General features: G+C 42.5%; 1 protein-coding gene across 1 annotated transcript in view; it reads left to right on the top strand.

Moving 5' to 3' along the window:
• LOC132886328 (fibroblast growth factor 21-like) overlaps positions 1-17,884 on the top strand; it is a 67,438-nt gene extending 49,554 nt beyond the window's left edge. Inside the window, exon 8 of the mRNA XM_060920873.1 lies at positions 17,549-17,884. Coding sequence (XP_060776856.1) covers positions 17,549-17,884 — 336 coding nt within the window. The remainder of the gene's footprint in view (positions 1-17,548) is intronic.
• Positions 17,885-18,824: the final 940 nt, after the last annotated feature.

The raw sequence follows: 18,824 nt of genomic DNA, 5'->3' as shown, positions 1-18,824 counted from the left end.
AACTTTTTTTGAGAGAGAGATACCTTTGATCTCTGGGTTGTTTGTTTGAATAATCCCCTCTTTCCACACTCACTGACTTTTGGTAGATTACTATACACAGAGACATGATTGTGCCATATTCTTTACACTTTTTAAAATATAAATGTTGCTCCATCCATTGGTCAATGTTCAGGATATTTTTTATAAACCCTGATTAATACTTATGCAGAACTTTGTCCTCAATTTGATTTGATCATTCCTTGGTCTTCATGATGCTCTTAGATAGATAGATAGATAGATAGATAGATAGATAGATAGATAGATAGATAGATAGATAGATAGATATTAATGACAGGAGTTATTGATTCCTGAGGGAAACTGTTTTGTCACAGTAGCAATTACAGGCATTACACATAACATTACAGACACCAAATACAAACAAGACACATGCAGTTCTAAGTAAGTAGATGCTTGAACTGTTATGTGGAATAGGCAGGTGGAATTTTAGCCAAGCTTGCTGGACTCACAGTTCTCACTCATTGGGCCCAAATTCACAATCCTTGGCATGTGTACGTATGTGTGTGCATGTCTCACAAGCTCTGCCAAGCAGTCATCATCATTATCCTCCTTCAGCATCACAGGTCAAGTTGTTTTACACAATAGATCACCACGAGCACGGTCCCACATGACTAGCTTCAAATCCTCTATTTCAATCCCTGTGTCCCTCGATATCAACTGAGGGAATGTTGTCTTCCTACAGCGAATGGGGAGGTTTTGGGTCCATAACAGTAGTGATGATATGACCTCGTTCTCTACCCTCAAGCAGTGTCCGGTGAACTGAAGGCATCTGCTCCTGAGCTTCTCGGAAATCGGTGGTAGGTTTCCGTATACTCTCTCCCATGTCACGTGCTCGGTCCAGTGAATATTCTGCACTCTGCAAAGGAGATTATTGTCATGTCAGAGACATTTGTCCCCGCTACTGGTTACATTGTAACCCAGTACAACCTGCCGCATGGACAGGCGGTCAGCATCTAAACCGGCTCCCCTACCAGTATATGCTGGTGAGGTGGATGGCATATCATTCAGCAGGATGAAAAACAAACAATACCTGTCAAAAGGCAGATGAGCTTTTAGCGAGCCAACAGCCAACATGCAACCTTAGGTAGACACACCTACGGTATATTTTAAGCTAACGAAAGGATGGATAGTACAACAGGTAATACAACAGCCAAGCAGTATCACTCTCTTTCTTTCGCCATTTACAGGAGTCACTGAAAGAACAAAGAGACACAAATAAGCAGTGTTGTGCATAAGTGTTGAGTGCCAGTCATTGAACGTGCTCATATTTTTGGTGAATGATGCATTGACCAAATCAGTTTGCAAGTAATGAGCATGAACATGAGCATCATTCACTGTGGCAAGAGTGAACAACAATCACACACCAGAAGTTCCCTACCAGAAGGTGGTGGTAATGCACCAAAAAAAAAAAAAGTTTGTCAACCACCAAAAAAACATCAGGAGAAGAAGAACTGTGTGTTATGGTGACACCCAAGGAATTATATCTCTGATGTAAACCTATCTGTTCTGAGTTGTCTTGATTTATGATACATTAAGTGGTAAAACATATACTCACATTGGTTTTTCTTGGCTTTCTAAAAGGAATATCTGTCTGTGACTCTATAGTAGTCTGCAGAAATTCATTTTGTTTGGGAACTGGCAATGGATGGGGCAGAGGAGGGATAGTAGGAGGACGTTCTACTTAAAACAATTCAGAAAAAAAAAATTTTTAAACATTAAAACATTTTCAGAAGAAATTAATGTGAACTAGTTCATTTTGGGGACTGTGAACTACAAACATGAACTAGTTCATTTTAATCTGTTTAAACTGAACTTTGAGCTAGTTCTTGTTAAGTATGAACTTGCACAACACTAGACTAAGAATAAGAAGACTGGCACAGGTGCCAGTGTCTGTAATAAGACAGGTGAGAATCATCAGGCATTACCTGTCGGTTTGACCCAACTCTTCTCCGTCCACAGCTGATACTCAACCACACCCCGCTGCCACATAGCCTAACTCAGGCCAGGGAGCTGTCTGGCCGGCAGCTGACTTCCCCTGGGCAGGACAAGTAATCTGCCATCACCATTTGCACCTTGGTCTGTTGACCACCTGGAATTTGAATGGCTGATGTGCCAGATACCAATGAGTGATATGTTGATTGCCATCCTTCATGCAGTCAAGCCATTGGAGCAATAGGTAGTATTGGAGGGTGAGAACTGCCCACTTGATGGCCATACATTTCTTCTTGGTGGTGGTCTACTTGGCCTCCCTTATCGAATGCATCCAGCTGATGTACAGCATGGAGCACTTCTCTCCCTCCACCACCTAGGACAAAATGGTGCCCAGCTGTCTGTCTGATGCATCAGTTTGCACAACAAATAGGATAGAAAAGGTCAGGAGAATGTAATAATGGACCCCCACACAAAACAGCTTTTACCTGGCAGAAAACCCACTCACATTGGGTCTGTCCACTGGACTGGATTTGGCCCTTTTTAGGGAGGGCAGTCAGCAGGCTGGAAACACCTGAAAAATTAGATACAATCCTCAGATAATAGTCAGCCAGTTCCAGGAACTGCCTCACCCCTTTTTGGTCGTAGCTCTCAGGCTGGCCACAATTGCTGCTTTCTGACAGGATGTAGTTATGAGCATAGATACAGAGCCAGAGAATTGTAAGATAATTCAGCCTTTTAATCCAATAAGTAGGCAGTTTACAAGGGGCTAGGCTTAACATTTGGCATTTACAAAGTTTATACAATGCAGGGAAGAAATCACCAAAGAGAATCCAAAAGTTGAGACAGTTGCCAAAAAAGAAAGTTCAGTCTATCAACATAAAGGTCCAGGGCTTACAGGTTAATCCACAAACAGAGAAAGTTCAGAGAATACAGTCCATGAGAGAAGTAAGTCCTCTTACAAAGAGTAATCAAACCAAAGTAATCCACAAGGAAGTCCAGCTGAGTATAATCCACCACAGGAGCTTGACAATGCACAGGAAGATCATGACTGAGAACTGAGGCCTGTCTCAGCTCAGGGTAATTATCCTGCAAATGAGTCATGTGACCACCAGGTGAATCCACTCACTAAAGCTCAGCTAAAAGTGTTCCAAAATACTGTCTCCGCCTAGTGGTGACCACCAGGAACCATGTCAAGTCAACTCAAGTTTATTTGTATCACGCTTTTAACAACAGACATTGTCACAAAGCAACTTTAAAGAATTTTAATGACTTTAAATATGAACTAATTTTATCCCTAATCTATCCCCAATGATGAAGCCTGTGGTGACAGTGGCAAGGAAAAACTCCCTCAGATGACATGAGGAAGAAACCTCAAGAGGAACCAGACTCAAAAGAGAACCCATCCTCATTTGGGTAATAACAGACAACGTGATTATAACATTTTTAAGTTTTAACATGAAGCCCGTTTTGTTGATGTTATAACTCTTCATTGATGAAAACTTGAGTGCAAAACTGTTCATGACAACTGCAGTCCTAAAGTTAACAAGTCAACTGTAGTCCTCAGCCATAAGAGCATTACTGTAAGTGTCCAGAGCATCTGCCACGTGCGCCTTTCAACTGTCCATATGGGGCCGTCCTCCACAGGGGCAATGTGATGAGACTGTGTGAGGTCTGACAGTACCCCCCCCCCACACACACACACACACGGCTGGCTGCTGCTGGCCCAGGATGATCAGAGTGAGCAGTGTGGAAGTCCCATATGAGGCCAAGGTCCAAGATGTGTCTAGAGGGAACCTAGGAGTGCTCCTCTGGTCCATAGCCCTTCTAATCCAGGTAATGCCAATCACATCCAACCTGGCGGGAAGCTTATGGACTGTGTATACGGGACCATCTGCAACCATATGAGGGGGAGGGGGATGAGACACCAGAGGAGACAAGGAAGAAGTATCCACTCTCTTTAGCAAAGAGATATGAAAAACAGGACTCACCTGAAGGGCCCTGGGAATGGCCAGTTGGTAAGCCACAGCATTAATTCTTCACATGATGCAAAACAGACCAGTGTACCATGGATCAGTGTTGTAGTTGAGTCAGTGTCCAGGCTTGAGTCCCCATTGTTCAAGTCTGAGTCAAGTCCAGGTCATTAAAGAAAATATCGAGTCAAGCTCAAGTTGAGTCCACTACTGATCCAAGTTGAGTCTGATTCAAGTCCACTACTGACCCAAGTTGAGTCTGACACAAGCCCCACTATCAACAGGGCAAATAACACAAGAGCGTGTTAACACTAGTGAGTTCATCGGTCAGCAAGCAGGCCCTGCTATCAACAGAACAATGAACATGGCATGTCACTTACTTCTCTGGGTGTAGTCTTGCCAAATGATGAAGCTCAAGGTTGTTCCCATCATCTCCTTGATAGCTCTTCTACATATGAAACACATAGCCATGCATTTTTCCCACTGCACAAGAAGTTTGTATAAGCAAAGCGAACAATCCTAGGGGTATTTTCTCCAGGCATTTTAGCGCCATTAATGTTAGTTTGTTCCTGAACATGACACATGAACAGGTGAATGTGCATTATCTTGCATGAAATTAGTATAAAAATTAATGTAGATATAAACATCTTATGCCAAATTATTATGGCATATTACAAAAAATAAAGAAAAAAATCCAAGTCCTCGTCTCCAATTTACGAGTCCAAATGCAGTTAATATACAAGACCAAATCCAAGTCCAAGTCATCAGTGCTCAGGTTCAGGTCACTCGTTCTTAAAATTAGGGTACGAGTCAGACTTGAGTCCGCGTCCTGAACTAGAGTACTATGAGCCTGCTGTGGAGTGAACTTCTTGGACTCAGTCCATAGTAACAGATTCTTAGTGGATAGCCAGACCTTCTGTCCCACTCGGGAAGATGGTCCCCATTGTCGCCTTCTATTAGCCTGCTTTTGATGATGGATTGACATCTTTAACAGAGTCTGACAAGCCTTTTTCCATGCCTGTCTGCAATACATGACTGCTGCTTCTGCCGATGGCAGTGCGACTGCCTTCTGCTTTTCAGGAAAGAAGGGAGGCTGGAACCCATATTGGACCTCAAATGGAGACATTGCTATAGAAGAGGACACCAGTTGACTATGCGCCATATCTGACCACATCAAGTTCTGGCTCCACATAGATGGATTCTCAGCAGCAATGCACCTCAGAGACTTCTCCAACTCTTGATTGATTCTTGCTGTTTGACCATTGGACTCTTGATGAAACCCTAAGCAGAGACTCACGGAAGTGTTAGAGTCCAAAATGCCTTCCAAAATTGTGAGGAGAATTGTGGACCCTGGTCCAACAATACGTCTGCTGGCAATCCATGATAACATATCACTTCCTGTATAACAGTGTTAGCAGTCTCCTTGGCAGAAGGGAGTCTCTTCAAAGGAACAAAGTGAGCAGCCTGTGAAAAATGATCCACACTGACCAAAATGACTGTATTACAGTACCTCTGAACTTGGGAAGCACTATAATGAAATCCATAGAAATGTGGGACCAGGGGCAGTGAGGGATGGGGAGTGGATGCAGAAGTTCAGCTGGGTGTTGTGTGGAGGCTTTTTGGCAGGAACAGTTCTGGCAGGCTGCCACAAACTCCTTTGGCCACAAACTCCTTTGGTTATCTTTGGCCACCAAAAACACATCTGGATGAGCTCCAAAGTTTGGTCTGCTCCTGGATGGCCCACTAATCTGGAACTGTATCCCCACTGCAAAACCTCATACCGCATTGACTGGGGAACAAACAGGAGACTTTCAGGAGCGTCTTTGGGTGCTGATTCTGCACCCGGGGCTTGATGTACCTTTTCTTCTTTGGCAATTCTCACCAGAGCCACAATGCAAACCAAAGGAAGGATAGGTTCAGGGTCACAGTCCTCTTCAAAGGTTGAACTGCCATGAGAGAGCATCCACCTTAGTTTTTCTGGAACCTGGACGGAAAGACAAAGTAAAGCTAAATCTGGCAAAAAAAACAGTGACCACCTAGCTTGGTGGGGATTCAAGCATTTAGCCTCCTTAATGTACTCCAAGTTTTTATGATCTGTCCAGACCATGAATGGACAATGCTGCCCTCTGTCACCACTGTGTCCATTTCTCCAGTGCCAGTTTGACTGCCAATAGTTCATGGTTGCCTACATCATAATTGTGCTCTGCCCTTGAGAATTATCATGAGAAAAAGGCGCAAGGGTGTATTTTTCCATCACTTCCTAACCTCTGGGAGAGGATAGTTCCTGCTCTGACATCAGAGGCATCTACCTCCACAATAAAAGGTAAGTCAGGGTTGGGATGTACTAAGATGGAGGCAGTGGTGAACCTGTGTTTCAATTCCTCAAAGGCTTCCTGCACTGCAGGGGTCCATAAAATCCTGGAAGGAGCCCCTTTAGTGAGTGCAGTGATTGGAGTGGTTACTGTGCTGAAGTTGCAGATGAATCTTCTACAGAAGTTGGTGAATCCTAAAAATCATTTGACCTGCTTCAGGTTGGTAGGGATAGGCCACACAGTGAGCATCCTCACCTTCTCCAAATCCATGGCAATATCATCAGGACCAACACCGTACACCAAAAAGGTAGTCTAGGTGGTGTGGAACGTGCACTTCTCCAATTTCACATACAAGTTATTCTGAAGCAGTCACAGAAGAACCTCTCTGACATGCTGGATTTGATCCTGCAGAGACTCAGAAAATATTAGAATGTCATCCAGGTAAGCAAAAACAAAATGATTCAAAATCTCTCTTAAAACATCATTTGCAAAAGCTTGGAAGAGAGCAGGACTATTAGACAGGTCAAAAGGCATGATGAGATACTCATAATGTCTGCAGGGGTATTAAACACCGTTTTCCATTCATCTCCACTGTGAATACAAACAAGGGCAGGTGGTGCATAAGGGCGATTGGGCTACGCACTGCCAAAACGAAAAAAAAAGTTTGTTTGTTTGTTTGTTTGTTTGTTTGTTTTTAAACAAACTTTCACCAGTGCTGCTCTAGGCCGTTTTAATCTGTCTCTGGGTATCATTGTCCAATCAGGGTGGTCTTGCTTCTAGAGTACCACCTCTTTTGGAGCGATTTCAGTCACATTGAAAATCGCCCAGGAGTTCACTGATAGAGTCCCATGTTAATATATTTTTTTCCTCCTAACTGACACTTCAATGCAATCTCTATGGGTTCCGGGGGGGGGGGGGAGCTTGCCCTAACATACTTTCATCATTGCAAAGCGCGGCAAAGTTGCATTCGATCAGGTGAGATGGATGTGGAAAGCAATTCAGTGCGGTCCTTAAAAGAAGTCAGCGATCAAATCAAGCTAAATTGGCAACAAAATAAGCTGGACCCCCTCGACCAAATCTAAATATAAAACAAATTTTGACAAGGGGGGAAATCATATACTCGAGGTTTTACTTCAACATGGTACCAGCGCAAATCCTGGCGAGCTGGCTGCAAGGACGCCTCAGCGGTTTTCTGCTCCCCCTGCTTACTTTTCCACCCTGGAGGTGGCTCCACAGACAACACTGCTTGGACGGTCACTGGAGTTTCGGACATGCATCATTTGTCGGAGAAAATAAAAAAAACATGAGTCATCAAAGATTCACATGGGCAGCTGCCTGAAATTTTCGGCTTTTGGGAGAGTGAACATCGCTACACAACTGGATGAGGGCTACAGGCTAGCAGTTCACCGCCACAACGATGAGGTGAGCAAGAACAGGCACATATTAAACTGGCTCACCCAATGTGTGAAATTTTGTGGAGTGTTCGAGTTAGCTCTACGAGGCAAAGATGAAACTGAGGGCTCCAGTCACTGTGGTGTTTTTCTAGGTTTGGTTGACTTCGTGACACACACACACACAGAGTCACAGAATCCGTTCACTGATGTTTTCAATGTGCATTTTTATATTTGCCACACTTTGCTCTGAGAGTTAGCACTTTGGTAATATCCTTGGTAAATACCAGTAATTGCAAGATCTAAAGAGCCACTCATCTATTTATTCAACTGCTATTGTTATGTTAGCCAACTATTTACAATGTTTTGTTACAGTAAGTGCACTTTCCTGTTGTCCTTAAGTTGCACAGTCTGTAAAATTCTTGCTGGTCATGGAGTTTGAAGTACAAAATCTATTTACAGAACATTCTGTAGAACAGTACTTTCAAGATTGGCAAATAAATATGTATTATTTTTTAAAAAATATGGTTTCCTTTCTTATTTAGTTGTTGGACATATCTTTTATAAAGATATCATTCACATCATACAATATTGAAATAATGTGAATAGTAAATAGGGCGTAATTGGAATTGGTCATTGTGGAGCCAAACTATTCTTCGATTGTGAATGTTGTTTGCAACTTTACACCACAGCCTATAGCTTAGGTAGCTACAGGGAAAAGATTTCTGTAATGTGCTGCCATCTAGTGGACAGAAGTGGCATGGAACTGTGATATGCAGAGAGAAAACAAAAAAAAAAGAGTCAATAATGTCTGGCTACCTATAATGTACCTGTTGAATGAGTCACCTTATGACATTATTGGATAATTTGCCCCTCCTGAGAAAATTTTCAGGACCCGCCACTGAATACAAATCAGATTATATACATTTCTCAGATCTAGCTTGGAGAAAATCTTGCCTCCCCTGAGTCTGTCAAAGGCTGTGGACATTAAGGGAAATGGATATTTGTTCTTCACCATGATTTTGTTGAGGCCTCTGTAAATCAATACAAGGTCTAAGCCCCCCATCATTCTTGCCAACAAAGAAGAACCCAGCTCCATCAGGAGACATGCTTGGTTGGATGAATCCATTACTCAGGGCCTCCTGGATGTATTCTTCTATAGTTTTATTCTCTGGTGCTGATAATGAGTACAGCCTTCTTCTAGGGGGCATGATGCCTGGCAGAGGCTCAATTGCACAGTCATATGAATGATGAAGGGGGAAAGGTGGAAGCCTTAGCCTTGTTGAACACCTCCGCTAGGTCATGGTAATGTAGAGGGAACTTGGAAAGGTCAGGAAGTGTGTGTAAGGTTGTAGATGGTGAGGAAGCTTGCCAACAAAGTTAATGGTGATAGGATCCAGGAAGCAGAAGGTATCACATGCAGGACCCCAGTTGAGCAGCTCACCTTTCCCCCCATGAGAACTGTGGTTTGTGGGCTTGTAAGCAAAGATAACCTAAAACAGCAGGATCATTAGGGGTCTTGATTAAGAAAAAATGTATTATCTCAGTATGGGAGTCTGCCATAGTCATTTTTAAAGGATTAGTATAATGCTTCAATCACAGATGCCTTGAAGCTGAAGGGCAACTTCACACTCTTCAAATGGTATGTTAAGCAGTTGGGCTAGAGTAATAAAGGAAATTCTCTGCAACTTCTGAATCAACAAAGGCAAGAAGTCTAACCTTAAGCTCCTGAGTAGACTGCCGGCCCAGGAAATGGGCAGCACCAACCAGGATGAGTAAGGAGGAGAAGTAACTGCTCCACCTGCCAGAGCCCCCATGCTCTTGTAGAGGAAAATTACATTTTTAGAGAATTTCTATGTCTCAGATCCTGAGAAAAGGAGGTCAGACATTGTGTCTCATGGTTATATAAGATGAGGAATATGTTTGTGTTCTATTTTCTAGGTTAGTATAAACATGTGTACATGTCAGGATAGTGGTTAATGATAGAGGGGGTGCCAAGGTTGAACACTCTGAGATTAAGAAGCTATCTGATATGCTATTGTTATGTTCGCGAGTACATAATGGTGGGTATGAAAGTAGACATTGCTTCTCAGGGTGAAATTCTCTTCATTTGGAGAAGTCCTCTTGCAAGAAGTACTATAATAAAAACTTATATTCTGTCTGTTTCTTCCTGACAGCCTCAGGTTTTCTTATGTTTTTCCACCACACTCTAGTGAGTGTTGACTTTTCCTGAGAGCTCAGGACACTGAGCACAGAGATGCCCAGTTGTGCTGCAGTACAGACACCTCCCCTCACAGCTCCTCCTCTGCCTCTCCTCCCAGGAAAGATAGGAACAACCCAACTGCATGGGCTCCTGATCCTCCTCTGGTGCTCAACATCATCCCGGGAGGCTGGAGGAAGGGAACTCAAATCCTACAAGTGTTGAAGAGCAGGGTCCCCCTCTGCCTTTCTCCCTCTGGCACTCTCATCTACATAGATCCAGATGGATGGCAATGGCAATAAGCTCTTCCACAGAATTACCCCAGTCTTGACTGACCAAATCATCTTTAATGTCATCCACAAGGCCATGGCAGAAGGTGGCAAGAAGGGCTTCACCTTGCTAGTGGCTCCCTGTTGCCAGAGTCCAGAACTCAATAGCATAATCTACCACAGAACCTTGCTTGAGCATGATGAGTCATTGCACGGCCTCTCTCCCACTCACTGGATGGTTAAACACACTCTCTAGCAAAGAGATGAAGGCCTTGCTGTCTAAACAGATAGGGGATTGTTGACACCAAATGGGAGTGGCCCATTCCAGGGCTCTCTGCCACTTTGGCCTGTTCAGAGGGGAACTGAGTTGACTGGAACTCAAGGACAAGCGTACACTGTGTTACAAAGCCCCGGCATGTCTCTGGCATTCCATCAAACCTTGGTGGGCCCAATAGACAGATTTCCATGCCCAGGGGTTGGGGAGGTGTTGGCTGGCTGGGTTCCCCTAATGGGGAAGGGGCAACAGGGGTAGGATCGACCAGAGGAGCCAGTAATGTCTGAGCACATAGCTCATTTATGGCCTCCCCCATGCCGGTCATATTGTTACTTAAGTGTTGGAGGAAAGCTTGTTGTTTGCCTAGCAATGTTCCATGGTTAATTAAAATCTGATGGAGTCGCTCACTCTCTGCTGTACTCGATTGTGGCTCAGTCATGCTGTCAGGATGTGGTTATGAGCACAGACAGAGAGCCAGAGAATAGTTAGATAATTCAGTCTTTTAACCCAATAAGTAGGCACTTCACAAGGGGCTAGGCTTAAGATTAGCCATTTAATAAGTTCATACACCACAGGGAAGAAATCATGTGAGAGAATCCAGAAGTTGAGACAGTTACCAAACAAGAGAGTTCAGTCCATAAATATAAGGTCCAGGGTTTTCAGGTTAATCCACAAACAGAGAGGGTTCAGAGAATACAGTCCATGAGAGAACTATCCACAAAGAGAGAAGTAAGTCCCCTTATGAAGAGTCATCAAACCAAAGTAATCCACAAGGAAATCCAGCTGAGTATAATCCACCACAGAAGCTTGACAATGCACAGGAAGATCATGACTGAGCACTGAGGCTTCTTCTTCTTCTTCTTCTTCTTCTTCTTCTTCTTCTGTCGATTTATTGGCAGTTAACAATCGATGTGTATTACCGCCATCTACCGGGCTGAGATGTGATCTCAAGGGATATTAATCGTTGCAAATGCCTGCATGAGGATAAATCAAAACTGAGCCTGTAGTCAGACCTTGAGCAGGTCACGTCTTAATTATATCACTGTTCAAATGAATGTTCAGATATATGTGTGTGAGTGAAACCTTGGCGATGGTATACAATAATAAGATGTTCTTATGATAACAATGTGCAGACAGATATCAAAGGCCATTCCTTAGATCAGAGATAGCAAAGGGCAAGATGTTCCTGATAGAATGTTCAAAAAGATATCAATATTATGTCTCGAGCAATGTGTCATCACAACAGTACAGTACACAGTGAGACACAAGGTCACAGAAGAATTCTAGCCTTCTAGCTGAAATAGTAAAATAGAATGGAGTAGAATATTAACAATATTAAGAGATGTATGCTTGAGTTAATCCTTGCTCTTCTTGATGTGTGTTGGTGCTCAGAGGGTGGGCATGCCCTATCAGCCCTCGTCTCACCTCACCGGAGCTTAGAGAAACTCCGGCCAAATTGTCTAGAATTTATGTAGAATGCTAAACCACAACAATTCATCCAATCCCGTGGGTTTTTCTCGGGGTCTGGGTACCTTAACACAATTTCCCCTCCCATTGGTGACACAAAAGGACAGTCTCGAGATTAATTATTCTGTGTTAACTCATACAGATGTGCACGCACTAATTCTTCCCATGGTATTCTCCATGAGGATAAACCAATTCTTCCCGTGACGACCAGTCACGAGGATAAACAAATCGTCCCATGAAACCATTCATGAGGATAAACACATCTTCCTGTGAAACCCTTCACGAGGATAAACAAATAAACAAGTCATTGCAGACTGACTATAACAAAAAAAAAACTAAATTCTATTTGCTAGTTGAGTGTCCTTTAAATACTGTGTTAGAGCTGTTACTGCTGATTGTGTGAAAGGCTGACTTAATAAGTTGTCTATAGTTACAGATTTTCTTAATGTTCTCCCCATCTTCTCTCTTTCACTGGAATACTGTGTACAGTGTATAAGAACATGCTCAACCTTTTCTACTTCTCCACAGTATGCACAGGCCCCAGAATGATGTTTCTCTATTGTATACAACCCACTATTTAGACTTGTGTGTCCTATCCTCAGCTTCGTCAACCAAACCTCCTCCTGTCGTTTCAGTTCACCACCCCTTCGAAACACCACCTCCTTTTGTAAATTATATAGATGCCTTCCTTTCTCCTCTGTATTCCATCTCTCCTGCCACATTTTGTTGATGTTGTCTTTAATTATTACTTTAATTTCTACCTTGCTTAATGGGACTTCTAACTCAACCTCATTTGCCTTGATGGCCTCTTTTGGCCATTTTATCCACTTTCTCATTACCCTCAACCCCCTTATGAGCTGGAACCCATGTGAACTGAATAAAAGTTTTATGTTGATTTATCTTAAATACGAGATGGTTAATTTCATCTAAGAGATCTTGTCGGCATGTAGATTTTCCACTCTGGATACTATTTAAGGAAGACATAGAATCTGAGCAAATAACTGCTTTACTAGGCTTCACCTCCTCCACCCACTGCAGGGCCAATATAATAGCCATCATTTCTGCTGAAAAAATTGACAAGTGATCTGACATCCTTTTCCCAATACTTAGGCTACGTTCACACTGCAGGCTGAAGTGACTCAAATCCGATCTTTTCGCCCATATGTGACCTGTATCCGATCTTTTATTGACAATATGAATGACACAGATCCGATTTTTTCAAATCCGACCCAGGCCGTTTGGATATGCGGTCCTAATTCCGATTCCTATCCGCTCTTTTCATATGCGACTTCAGTCTGAACCGCCAGGTCGCATTCATCCGACTTACACATCATCAACAAGCCACAAACATCACTATTCTGCGCTGAAGTAGGCAGTGGGTCTCTCAAAAAAAGTTACAACAACATGGCGCATAATCACGGGCGCAGATAGAGGGTGGGACTCGTCCCACCCAGATTTAAATTCACCTCGCTCGGTCCCCCCCACTTATAGGGAGGAAAAAACGTCTATGCTGTCTTTCTTTGCATAAGGCAAACCTCACGGAAAAATCAAAAGACTAATTACCATTCGGTTTATTGAGGTGCACGGCAGTGTATACATAGTTGCAACAATTCACATAAAACAAAACAAAGACTGATATTCGGTTGGTTGAGCTGCGCAGACTGCACAGGTTGCGAGCTCGAGCTTGGTTGCTATGGTTACCCACAACAAGTTTGACAGGCATATCGGGGTTGGGGTTGGTTTGCTGGCAGCTTTGTCCCCCCCAGTTTTTTGTCCCCCCCAGTTCAAAAAACGTATCTGCGCCCCTGCGCATGACATCAAGGCGAGGGACGCTTCGGGCTGTGAAGGTTCTGAATCTTCTCAATGGAAGGACGCAGAGGTTAGGGAGCTGATTTCCATTTGGGGGGATACAGCTATTCAAGCTAGATTGGATGGGTCATACCGCAACCGGGCGGTTTTACTTCCGTAAACACTGGCCATGCTCACTGCGTGTGACGTCATCGTATCCTGCAATGCGCATGCGGAACACTTTTAGGTCGCTTTTCATTCATACTGAGGATCACATACAAGTCACATATATTTGTTAATGTGAACGACCTCACAAAAAAATTGGATTTCACAAAAAAATCGGAATTGAGCATTAAGCCTTGCAGTGTGAACGTAGCGTTTGAGCACTGAGGCTTCTCTCAGCTCAGTTTAAATCCCCAGCAAACAAGTCATGTGACCACCAGGTGACTCCACTCACTGAAGCTCAGCTAAAAGTGTTCCAGAAGACTGTCTCCACCTCATGGTGACCACCAGGAACTGTATGAGGTTTGACACTTTGTAACCAATTTGAGGATACACCTACTCATTGGTGGAACCAATGGAGTTGTAAAGGCGATTTTCTCTCTGATACTGAAGCCAAGGGAATCTGTCAATACCCCTCGGTTAAGTCCAGTGTTGAATAAAAGTGAGCTGCTCCTAACAAATCAAGACATTGGGTATGCATCAAATTTAGACACTGCGTTGACTCTTCTAACATCCACACAAAAACAAGCTAATCTGTCGGTCTTAGACACCAAGAGTTCATCCAAAACCATATTTTTTGTGTTCGAGTGCACCTTTCTAATGGCTTGATGAGGTCAACAGCATTTCTTTTGATGTAGACTTGAACTAAGGGTAATGGGTGCGATGGCATTTTTGGGGTTGCTGGCAGATTCACCAGCTGACACTCTTGACATGCTGCACACCACTTGTGAATATCGTCTATAAGCAGCAAATACCCAGCCAATAAAAACAAACTATTAAGCAGTTTAGGGTTTTATCCTGCTTCAAATGCCCAGCCATGGGATTATGGTAAGCTGCATGGAATAGGAGTTCCCTATGGCTTTTTGATACCAAGTGACTCAGCTCTTCTTTAATTTGATGCCTCAGAGTCTCTTATGTGACTACTCCAAGGGGAAATTCCCAAGGGGAAATTCCCAAGGGGAAATTCCCAAGAGGAATCCCCATCAAGGATGGAGGGGTAGAGACCTCCCCACTCTCTACACCCTCCTGATGTTGAGCTAAGATTGATGGCCCTGGTATTGCCTCCACCACCTCTGCACATCACTGTGCCTCACTATTGCAGGATCCATCCATAACCATTTCTCTCACTAATGCCTGAAACACTGGCCAAACTGTCCAAAGAATTAGTGGATGTGGTGTGGACTAACTGTAGCCTCCATGTTATGTTTTTGCCCCTGGAATTTAATAATGACTGGCACTAGCTGATCTCTCTCTCTCGGCATATCATTGTAGTGACATGGCTGCTTTGACAGCTCCAGTCATCAAAGTTTCTTGGGAAGAATTATAGTAGTAGTTTCCTGTTGCATCCTATTGGATTATTATAGAGGTTTTCTCCTATCAACCATTCACACACAAATTCACACCTATGAGCAATTTAGAGTAGCCAGTTAACCTAACCGCATGTCTTTGGATGGTGGAGGAAACTGGAGTACCTGGAGGAAACCCAAGCAGACACAGGGAGAACATGCAAACTCCACACAGAAAGGCCCCCATCAGCACCAGCTGATACTTGTGAATATCCCTATGCACAAACTTCACCTTTACCAAAGGTGCATTTCCCAAATCTTTGCACTGAATCAGACTTTGGTGGACTGAGGACTGATTACACCTTGAATCTACCAAAGCCTGATGTGTACTGGCTTGTATACTCACTGGTACACAGGCCAAGAGCTTCTGTTAATGTTAGCATCAAATGGCAGAAAATTGTGACTTCCATGACTTTAACCGTGACATGGTTGTTGGTGCCAGATGGGTTGGTATGAGTATTTCAGGAACTGATAAACTCCTGGGATTTTCACACACACACACACACACACACACACACACACACACACACACACACACACACACACACACACACATCTCTAGAACTTATAGAGTACTATGAAAAAAAAAACAGTCCAGTGAGGGTGAGTCTGTGCCCATAGTAGCATCAGATTCCTGTTCTTGGCTGGCAGTAGTGGAACCTGATGTGGTCTTCTGCTGTTTAGCCCATCCACCTCAAGGTTTGATTTTTTTTGTGTGTGTGCATTCTGAGAATTTTTTTTTCTCACCATGGCTGTATATAGTGATTATTTGAGTCACTTTATCCTTCCTGGCAGCTCAAACCAGTCTGGACATTGTCCTCTGATCTCTCTCATCACCAAAGTGTTTCCACCCACAGAACATATATATTGCATTACCTCATTGTGATGTTTGATGTGAACATGAACCGAAGCTCTTGACTTGCATCTGTAGGATTTTTTTTTTTTTTGCATTGTGCTGCTGCCATGTGATTGCCTGATTAGATAACTGCATGAATGTGCAGGTGTATGTGTGTTCCTAATAAAGTGGACAGCGAGTGTATCATGTTATTACTGCTTAAGCGGATTTTCTGAGCTCCACATTCAGATTATTAAAATTCCTTGCGTGTGTTGTTTGTACCTCCAAGATTGGCAGATTTTTCTTCAGTAAAAGTGTCTGAGATGGAGATTTTCAACCTTTAAACAGAGACACTCATCTTTTAATACACAAAATTAGGGATAGAAAATGAGGACTGAAAAGAGAAATAGCACTGTGTGTGTGTGTGTGTGTGTGTGTGTGTGTGTGTGTGTGTGTGTGTGTGTGTGTGTGAATAGAATACAATTTAACATAAAAAAATTAAAGCAAATAACATAAATTTCACTGAAAAGAAAACGTGGCCAGGCGGCACAGTGGTGTAGTGGTTAGCGCTGTCGCCTCACAGCATGAAGGTCTGGGTTTGAGCCCCGTGGCCAGCGAGGGCCTTTCTGTGCGGAGTTTGCATGTTCTCCCCATGTCTGCGTGGGTTTCCTCCGGGTGCTCCGGTTTCCCCCACAGTCCAAAGACATGCAGGTTAGGTTAACTGGTGACTCTAAATTGAGCGTAGGTGTGAATGTGAGTGTGAATGGTTGTCTGTGTCTATGTGTCAGCCCTGTGATGACCTGGCGACTTGTCCAGGGTGAACCCCGCCTTTCGCCCGTAGTCAGCTGGGATAGGCTCCAGCTCGCCTGCGACCCTGTAGAACAGGATAAAGCGGCTAGAGATGATGAGATGAGATGAGATGAGATGAGATGAGATGAGATGAGATGAGATGAGATGAGATGAGATGAGTGTGGCCACAGTTTGAAGGATAATCAGACTGAGCACTCATCTGCTTCCCATATGTATTTAATATGTAATATGCTTATGTATTAAACATTGGCCTTGAAGGACATTCCATTGTGTTATTGAGTGTATTTACAACCAAAACATACATTTCAGCATCTCATATTGTAGTAACATTAAATCTTCACACAGTGGTGCTGGACTAAACGTTGCTCTTCACTCAAGCTGATATCACTCAAGAAAAATTGCACTCTACTTCAAGGTCAGAATCAAGTATAACTGAGACACACCTATGTTTTAGACAAACTCCAACCCTGTGTGGTTAACTCTCAGGCAACTTCTGAATAGCACAGTCAGTATTTAGGGTTGAGGTCTAAATACTAATGTGTGTAATTTTATTAAAATACTGTATTAAATCATCACTGTGTTAGTAACTCTACTCTGAGGATGGCACTATTTACATTTTATTTGCTTCTTATACTGTTAATGTTGTTGTTGTTGTTGTTGTGTGTGTTTACACAGGGTGTGTTTCTGGATGCTGACTGTTCCTTCAGTGAGATGTTACACCCTGATGGTTACACTCACTTCCTGTCTGCCTACCACAGACTTCCTGTGTCCCTCAGTTTTAATGGTTCTCCTGAGAAACGCACGCTAACCTTCTCTCAGTTTCTACCACTTAGATCCCATCTGTTTATGGAGAAACAGGGATATGCAGAACCATCTAGTTTTCTAACAGCCACAGATTTCGATTCAGATGATCCTCTAAGACTGACAAAAACACATGAGAACCTGAGAAGTCAATTGTTCCACATTGACCAAGAAGAACGCAGATCACAACCTGAGGAGTTGTTATTTTAATAGAGTTATATGTCAATGATTATGATAAATATGTTTATTTATTGTTTTTAAATAATGCACTAGTTTTCTTTTTTTGTGTTTTGCAATTCTGTTGGTTATTATTACAGTGTCAGTAATATTACTTTAATTTAAAGATACTATGATTTATAATAATTAATTAAATAATGATAGATAATTATTGGATTTGATAATTAAGTTAATAATGCATTCATATAATTTATTAATAAACTTAATTAATAACACTATCAGAACTCAATGTTGACCAAACTCAAATTAAATCAGTTCACACAAGTTTGAATGAAATAAATGAATGAATTTTGATGTGTACAACCTCATCTTTGTTGTGCTGAACACAAAATCTGAGTGAGATGAAGCATTTATTAGTGATTTCTGAAAAGTAGAAATATAATATGCTCTTAATTTTCTCACATTCTGCTTTTAATCTAAATGTGTCGCAGCTCAAATTAGATGTTTGTCTGAAATGGAGGTGTGGGGATTGTTTTTTAAGTTGTATTTTTTACTTTGGTGTATATATATATATATATATATATATATATATATATATATATATATATATATATATATACACACACACCAGGGAGCAGACGAACAGGCTAAACCGACTGTCTGCTAGCTGCACAGCGTCGTCACTCAGGGTCCACTACATCGAGACTGTGTCTGTTCCCTGAACTCAACAAAAAGGTAGAAATTTTCAGAGAGTTTGTTCCAGTAACCTAATCAATATAAAATTAGATCATACTGACTGTACAGCTGCTGCCAGCACCTTTGATCTAAAGGTGGGGCTATTAAATATTAGCTCTCTTACATCTAAAGCGCTAATGGTTAATGAACTCATTACTGATCAGGAGTTTAATGTACTGTGTTTAACTGAAACATGGATTAAGCCAAATGAATATATAGCATTAAATGAAGCGAGTCC

The sequence above is a fragment of the Neoarius graeffei genome, chromosome 5 (assembly GCF_027579695.1).
Source record: "Neoarius graeffei isolate fNeoGra1 chromosome 5, fNeoGra1.pri, whole genome shotgun sequence".
In the NCBI taxonomy this organism is placed as follows: domain Eukaryota; kingdom Metazoa; phylum Chordata; class Actinopteri; order Siluriformes; family Ariidae; genus Neoarius; species Neoarius graeffei.
The sequence above is the reverse complement of the archived record's forward strand: the minus strand, read 5'-3'. Positions and strand labels throughout refer to the sequence as shown.